The sequence below is a fragment of the Cyprinodon variegatus genome, unplaced genomic scaffold, assembly GCF_000732505.1.
Source record: "Cyprinodon variegatus isolate N-32 unplaced genomic scaffold, C_variegatus-1.0 Scaffold13, whole genome shotgun sequence".
NCBI lineage: Eukaryota > Metazoa > Chordata > Actinopteri > Cyprinodontiformes > Cyprinodontidae > Cyprinodon > Cyprinodon variegatus.
In genome coordinates, this window is record NW_015150466.1 from 1,004,448 (window position 1) to 1,012,905 (window position 8,458).

Sequence of the window (8,458 nt, forward strand, 5' to 3'; positions counted from 1 at the left end):
AAAAATGGTTTTTATCAATTTTTTCTAGAAGCACTTTTGTTATTTTTCGTAATAAATTTGGGCAAGTTGGCGTTTCTGTTTATTACATTGACTTTCAATTTTGCCATCGAAATATCCATATTTTTTTAATGTTCCAAAGGTAATAAGGTCTCTGGATTCCAATAAGACTATTTTCTAGAAATGTAGAATTTCAAAGTATTTGACTGAGCGCCCTATAAAGTTTTTACTTATCTAAATGTAGATGCAGCTTTTTTGTTCTTTAATCAAGTCTTTATTTATTTCCTGTTTGTCCTTCAGGGATGGGATCGAGTTTGCATTTAAGGAGCCCAGTCCTCAGGGGGAGGGAGGACCTCCCCTTAACTTGGCGTTCTTGGACATCCTCAGCGAGTTCTCCTCCAAGCTGATGAGACAGGACAAAAGGACCGTGTAAGTGTTTGATGGCGTTCATCACGCCAAACGTTTAGTAACACGCCCCAGAAATGCAGCACAGCAGCTGGCTTTGACAAATGGAGCAACTGGTGTTTGTGAAGCTGTGTGGGGGGGTTTGAAACGCCCCAGTTTGGAACCTGCACCTGGTTTCCTGTGTAACGCTATGGTCAGACCGCGCACAGTATGTGCAGCAAAAACAAGCGTTCTGCTTTAATTTTTATGCTTTACAAGTTTAGTCTCTGCTGCTCCAAGTGCACGGTGGCAAAGTGGGTCTGATGCGCGGTGGGCGGAGCTACTCTATCCTTTGTTTGCCTGGAACAATGGCAGCTATATTAGCTGTGATCAGCGGGTAGAAAGTAGTTAGAATCTATGTTGAAGTGAGAAAGTCCTCCTGAAAACATGGTCTGTGCAGTCAGTTCATCCAGATTACCATCCTGCCTTCAAAGATTATTTCTCTGTGGGAGCCGCTCAGACCCCCACATACCGGCGCTGCGCTGTCACTGGGAATCCCCAGCAGCAGCTGCCTCAGGCCCGCTATGATCAGAGGAGTGATCATAGCGCGCTGCATCAGCAGTGCTGCGTCTGACTCCCTGCCAGCTCCCAGATCAGCTTCTCTGATTGGTTGATGAGGCGTCCAGCAGATAAAGATCAATGTTTCCAGATTCAGCAGCTGCTGCTTCTGAAGCGCGTCAGAAGCTCAAGAGTTGCTGCTCCTGCTGCGCCTTGATGCGCGGCAACCATTGACTGCATGTAAACCTGCTGCCTCTGCTGCTTCCTGTCTGAACGAAGCATAAGGGTTTTCTGTTCGGTGCCATCAACATGTCTTCCCTGTTCTCACCAGCCACATGTACCTGGAGCGCTTCATGACGTTCCAGATGGCTCTGCAGCGAGAGGACTGCTGGCTGCCGCTCATTTCCTACAGGAACTCGCTGCAGGCGGGCGGTGATGACGACACCATGTCTGTGATGAGTGGCTACTCCAGCCGAGGCTCCTCGGTCCGCTCCAAGAAAGCGAAGCCGCCTGCGGTTACAGCCGGAACATCGGCAGTGAAGAGGAAACTTCCGGAAGGTTTGTGTTCAGTAAAATGTTTATTTGGTTTGAAGACGCAGAGATTTTTTTTTCTCCCCTGCTAACAAACGTATCCCTCCGCCTCCAGAGGAGAGCAGCAGCGGCGAGGTCTGGCAGCAGAGCATTCAGACCCCCGTCATGATGCCGTCCCCTCATCTCACCTCCACTGCCATGCGGGACCCTAAGAGGGGTCGTGATGACAGCTTCATGGGGGTCTACGCTCTTCCTCATGAGCAGCAGCCGCCGCCCCACCCTCACGCGCACCAACAGCATCATCCGCAGACGCCTCAGCACCACCAGACACCCATGGACTACAAGTATGGAGAAGAGCTCATCTTTTCTGTTTTTAGTTGCCTGATTCTGTTTAACAGAACACTTTGCAGAGTTTCCTTCATATCCCACCTAATCCTTTGTGCTTTCCTAATCCATGATGCTCTCTCTTCATTTGTTCCATTGTGTCTCTTTTTCTCTCTCCACTTTAATCCTTCCTTCCTCGTTGTGTTTTTTCCATCCTTGTGTGTTTTCCTCCTTCCTTCTTCCCTACTGTACATCTAGGCTAATATGAGATTCTGATGGTATAAAAACACCTCTAGAAAAACATCACAGTATCATCATACAGCTCTGAAATTATTTTAGTATTTGTTAGCCTGCAACGCCCTATACCTGTCTATGTCTCTGAAAGAGGATTGTTAATGGGAATTGTTGGCCTGGCTGAATTGGCGAGGTGTTTTGGTCCCCTCTGTGGGGGTGGGGGTGGGGGTTTCGATGATAGCGGGAAGGAATCAACTCTATCACTGTATGGTCAGGCCAGCAATTCCCTCTAATGACCCTCTTTCAGAGACATAGACAGGTATCGATTAAGAAATCAAACGACCCCCGTTCCAAAGGGGTCGATCCGTTTAATTTTCATTTCCACTCTATAAAGCCTGGAACTAAACACTATTTCTGACATTTTGAATTGAAAATGTTTCCTGGATGGAAGAGAAACGTCTTCAAACTTGGAAACCAAGTCCAGTAGATTGATTTGAACTTTTTTTGGAATGGCTCTGACCTGGATGACTGAATCTTCACCAGCGTCATGAGGATGAGCAGAATTGTCCAGGATGGATTTTATCCTGGCCAACATTCTGCTGTCAGAGAGTCCAGCTCCTCTCCAACATCCTGACTGGTCAGTCGGTGTCCTTCACCTTCAGTCTGACAGTCAGCACTGGCCACAAAGACTCATAAAACATCTGCAGCATTGTCCGGCACCTCAGCCACCTAGAGACGGCTCTGTCCCTTCCTGTAGAGGACAGTAGTGTTTTTAGTCCGGTCCAGTTTATTGTCCAACTGCACCCCTAAGTATTTATAATCCTCTACAGCAGAGGTCTTCAACAGGGGGATGCAGACATTCAGCGACACACAGGAGCTCTTTCAAGCTGGGCACCGTTTTATTCACAACACCTGTCCCATCAACCAGGAATCAGAAATACTTTAATAATCCCAGGGAGGGATTACTTTAGTTACATTACTCCATCTGTAATAGAGTGACTATAGGACCAGTTTGATAGAACACTATTTCAGGCAATATATAAATTAGGGGGTCCCCGCTCCATCTCACCATCAGTTTGGGGTCCTTGGCCTGGAAAACGTTGAAGACTCCTGGTCTAGAGGGTTCATGTTGACCCAACAGATAGTAATCTGTTGGGTCAATATGGGTCACTGAGGTCTCACTCCTCCTCAGATCCACCAGCAGCTCCTTGGTTTTTGCCTCGTTGAGCTGCAGATGGTTCTGCTCACACCAGGTAACAAAGTTGTCTTCCACACCCCCGTGCACCATCTCCCCCGTGCACCATCTCCTCACCATTGTAGGTTTAGTAAGTCTTTAGAGGGATTCGTGAAGGCTTTAAGGCGTGGATCAGAAACTCTGTTGTTTATTGTCAATAATCATCTAAATCAGGGTTTCAGCGGATCTTTAAAAATCATTAAGTCATTAAATTACTATTTGTTAAATAAAGGCCTGAATTGGCATTAAAATTCATTAAAATGAATATTGTGACATTTAAACTGTTTTATTTCAAGAAAAAAACTAAAGTTTATAAAAACAGTTTTGTCCGATATATCTCGGTATATATGCGCAGAACCTCTTCTGGTTGATCGTAAAGCCGTATTTTCAGAGAAGCTTGAGGTGGAGAAAAATCTAGAGAACGGGGAAATGCTAATTTCAACAAAAAGGCTGGAAAATAAGGAATTCAGGACTTTGCTGCAGCCTGTTGACTGTAAAGATGAAGGATTTTGCCGTGTTTTTATATATATAATGCGTGTGAGTCATGGGTACTTGTTGATGGCATTGAAATGATTTCTAATAGCATTAAAAAGCATTAAAATAGAGTCACTCATTCCTGTATAAACTGTCAATGGTCCGAATCGCGCTCACCTTCCAATGTAGCTGCAAACCAGGCGTGCAGAAAGCATCAGCTCAGTTTCTACGCTTCAGGCTTAGAAAAAGGAAAAATGTCCCACTTCTGAATAGAATGCATTTCACTGAGGTTTTATTCATGAATTTCTGTCCCTTATTTTATTTATATTTTTGGATGTTTGATTTCTTATGAATAAGAATCTGGTGGAAATCTTTTGACTTCCCTTTTGCTCTACAGCAAACATCAGAGACAAACGGCAGACAAATTGTCCCGGTTTGCTCGGTTTGAAGCTGTCAGTCATTCTGTCGATCTAAGAGGACGACGCTGAGCTAACAGCGGATAACAGGCTACAGGGGGGGCGGGGCTTATTGAGGGAGCTGAAGGGGCTCTTATATCCGCTGCTGGTTCTAGTTCTAGCTGCAGACCTCTTCGCTTCTCTAACAAAAAAGCCTCAAACGTCACGTTTTATCTGAAAAGAGGCTTTTAAAAGTATTAGGAAAACAATAATAAGTTTTTGTTATTAATACATCCAGGCTGCTGTCCAGGCCGCGATCCAGACCAGCGGTTCTCTTCCTCTCTGGTTCTAACGGGCTTAAACCAGGCTGCATTAATGAAGCTCCACAGTAATTTTCCATTTGCTTGCTTTTAATTTTGAGGGTAAAACGGTTGTAAAATGTTTGAACTCCGAAGCTTGCCAAGTGTTAGCTCTGCTGGGAGAGTGGCTAACTGCTTGATTTATTCACCTCCACTCTGCACAGGCGCTGGGCCAAAGGGAAATGAAGCTGTCTGATGTTTTTAGTCTCCAGTTTAAAACTTTGCTCACATGGAGATGTTGTTTCTAGTTCCCAGGTGACGTGGATGTTGGCTCAGAGGCAGCAGGAAGAGGCGCGCCAGCAGCAGGAAAGAGCCATGAACTACGTGAAGCTCAGGACCAATCTGCAGCACGCTATGTAAGACAGAAACACGGCCGCCCGCCGAGACGCCGCTTCAGCCCGCTAACCTCCGTGCTTTTGCTTCCCGCAGTCGTCGGGGCACCGGGCTCATGGAGGAAGACGAGGAGCCGATCGTGGAGGATGTGATGATGTCGTCGGAGGGTCGGATGGACGACCTCAATGAAGGCATGGACTTTGACACCATGGACATTGATCTGGTAAGATTCATGGAAAGAAACGCCGCGTGACGTCAGGACCAGTTTTATTTATTCATTTCCTTATCACAGGAATCTTCACATGGTGAGACTTTGCTGCTTGATTATCGATTATTTTTTTGCTTCATATCCTTCGACTTCTCCAACACAGACAGTGAGACGTTCCCTCTGCTGCTGAAGTCTTAAATAACCACTTCTGGCTGTAAAATATCTGGAGTTCAGTCTTTCCATCTTGTTGCATCATAGTTTTGCAGCAGCTGATAACAGCAGGTTGCTTCTGATCAGTGTGTCTCTCACCACTTTACCTCCGTTTCTCTCCCTCATCTGGACCCCTGCTGAGATGCAGAAATGCACCGTTTAGTTTTGATGATCCAGTTTTTCTTTGGGGGCTTTATTACGTAACTGGAAGAAAACATTATTTATTTAGGAACATTCCTGCATCAAGCTGTTCTCTTTTGTTTTATCACTGATTTTCCTAAACAAATATTTTAGAAGCTCAGTTTGTGTAAATTTAGGAAGCAGAGATTTTGGAGAAATGTTTATTTTTATTTTTTTTCCTTCATTTTAATTTTTTCCTCATTCCGTTAATTTTAACCCTAAATTTAATACCAACAAAATCTTAAAGACCAACAAACTTTAGTTGTTTTTAGCATCCTGAACATTTTCTTCTCTTTACTGCCACCTGCTGGTCAGGCAGGCCAGTAATCTGTAGCTCCTTTTTAAAAAGTAAAACAACGGCTTAAATTCAACCTAAATAACAATATGAGTCATTTTTAAAGCTTCTCTTTCTTTCATAAAAAGAAGTATTTTTTTCTAGGGCTGAAACTAATGATTATTTTGCACATTTTTTTTTCATTTAGTTGATTAATAATCAGATAACCAAATATTCTTTAACCCTGTAATGCCAAATGTATCATATTTGATACATACGGTTTCTGAAATGTTTTGAGTCTGACACCTTTTGCATAATTTGATGGTAAAAACTTTCCTCAAAATCCTATCGTACACAATCAGATATACCTGATAACAGCCAGTAGAAGACTACACAAAAAATAATCTTGACTTATCGCATAGTAATAAATTATTAATATCAAAAATGTATTTCTGTTTTTTCTTTTTACATATTTTGTTAAAAGGGCAAATAAGTAATTTTCTGTTTTTGTTTTATTCTTGGATCGGGCTTTAAAGGGTTAAAGAAGACTTTTTATTCAATTAAACCAGCTGAAACTAAAACTTTTCCCCAAAAAAGTTTTTTTTTATCTTAAATGCAAAATGTTTGTTTTTAACAATCTTGGTATAATTCCTGCTCTAAGTGTGTCGCTCTGCCAGCTAAAGGCAGGTTTTACAGTCTCTTTACTCCAGTTAAGGATTAATCGATTGAAATAATCGTCTACTAATTTAAGGATTTATTAATCCTATTAATTATTTCAGCTCTAATTTTTTCCCAGTGTATTTATAAACAGCTGTTATTTTATAGAGTGCACATCAGCTCCTCTGCTCGTCAGTAAAAGCTTGTAGATGAGGGATCGTCTGTGTAGCGTGTTTGCAGTAGCAGCAGATGGATCAGGCTGCTGATAGCCGTACCACCGAATGCTCGCCATGAAACCACATCCAGGTCCTGGATAAATATTTATGCTGGATGGAGTTTTTTTTCCCAGATGTCGTCTAAATCGATGCTGACTCCGTTTTCCTTTCAGACAGGACGGCTGAAGCAGAAGTTTTCTGGACTTTCCTTTCTAAAAACACAGTTTTTTGTTGGTTTTTTCTCTTTCAGCCGCCGTCTAAGAATCGCCGCGAGAGGTCTGAGCTCAAGCCGGACTACTTTGACCCTGCTTCAATTATGGACGAATCGGTAAGGAGCTCTTTGCTCTGCATTCATTTCTCCCCCCTGGATTATTTAACAAACAAATCCCAGTCTTGTTATTAAGTGAGGTGACGCAGCTGGAATCAGTGGGTTGCAGATTAGGAAATCTGATTGGCTGATGTCCAACAAGTGATTTCGTGTTTTTTGGCCCCCGTCCTGGTGCCGAGCGACGCCCTGCGAAACCGTCAGAGCGGCTCAGCTGACCGGTTTGTAGCCAAGTGCAACATTATTGGAGCTCCCAGAGCCGTGATTAATGTCAGCGTAAACAACCCTCAGACTGCAGGACCTGTCCTGACATTCCTGTTCCAGCTCGTCAGCGGCAGAAGACGCCCCGGGGACGTTCTAGAATTTTCTGTACAGCGTCGCCTCTGTAACGCAGCGTGCGAACGTCTCAGGGCAGCTTTGAAACAATCAGAAAAACGGAGGAAAATCAAAGCAGAAAGCTTGTTTTCTTCACCAGCATATCTTTCTAAAATGCTCCCATTTAACAAAACAAACTAACTTTGTAGAACTGCATGCTTTTTAGAAAGTTTCCCACTTAACTGTTTCCATCGGCTGCAAGGAGAAACAGAAGATGAATGTAATCAGTTTAGAGGGGAACAAAGAGAAGCAAACAGTAACTGTGACCAAGTTTCTGCAGCCATGCAAGCTTTGCAGCATCTGTCCTCTGAAGTCAGGACTTTTTCTGTCATTTGAGCCTCAAACCAAAAAGTCAGCGAGGAATTTAACCCTGGAAACTCTTTGTCAGTGTAGGTTACTGCTCCTCTGACTCCTAAACGAGTCAAAAGGTTTGATATTTGTGCCTTTTCACTTTCTTCATTAAAACCACAAACTTGTGGTTTTATGTTAACAGAGCAGCATAACAAGAAGTCTGCATCACAATCCGATATATAACCTGCGACTGGAGAGAAACTCTGCAAAAACTGAAAATAAAAAACTAAGCAGGCAAAGTAAATGATCTGCCGCAGCGTTTAGTAGCTTCGCTCTTCAGCCCGGCGGCCCCGGCACAGAACCGTACCGACACCTGCTCATGTTTATCTATTTATAGAAATGGGCAAAACACTCACATGGTGTTTCATCCACACGCCTTTCAAACGGTTTTATAGCTGTTTAAAAAAAACATAAAATAAGATTTAAAATTCCACCTGACATGTGTGACTCTGCGGGATAAATGCAACAGCAGGTATTCATATTTAGCCCCGCCCCCTAATGGCCACCATCATTGGAAACTATAGGTTCAGACTTTTCCAACAAGGGGTCAGGGTTCATTGTGCGACTGTTTCAGTTGATGTATCGGCATGCGTTACATTAGCTGCTCTGTTATTCTTATTTTCTATCCAGTTTGGTGAAATTATTGGTAAATTTCATTGAACCAACGACTAAATCTTAGCAGCAAAGGCTTTGCCTCATGCAGAAGGTCTCCAATAATGGAAATCAGTGGCCGGTTCTCAATTCACGAGAATGTGAGTACGTACTCGCGTTCTCGTCAAGTCTGTTCTTGGCAAGAACGCAGGAAGATCGGACTTGACGAGAATGCGAGTACGTACTCGC

The 8,458-nt window shown here is 43.4% G+C and overlaps 1 protein-coding gene across 1 annotated transcript in view; it reads left to right on the top strand.

The window, feature by feature from the left end:
- Window positions 1–8,458, top strand: part of LOC107089801 (cohesin subunit SA-2-like) — a 45,203-nt gene that overhangs the window by 33,537 nt on the left and 3,208 nt on the right. The window contains exons 28-33 of the mRNA XM_015382777.1: window positions 298–426; window positions 1,271–1,497; window positions 1,586–1,814; window positions 4,739–4,846; window positions 4,920–5,046; window positions 6,818–6,895. Coding sequence (XP_015238263.1) covers window positions 298–426; window positions 1,271–1,497; window positions 1,586–1,814; window positions 4,739–4,846; window positions 4,920–5,046; window positions 6,818–6,895 — 898 coding nt within the window. The remainder of the gene's footprint in view (window positions 1–297; window positions 427–1,270; window positions 1,498–1,585; window positions 1,815–4,738; window positions 4,847–4,919; window positions 5,047–6,817; window positions 6,896–8,458) is intronic.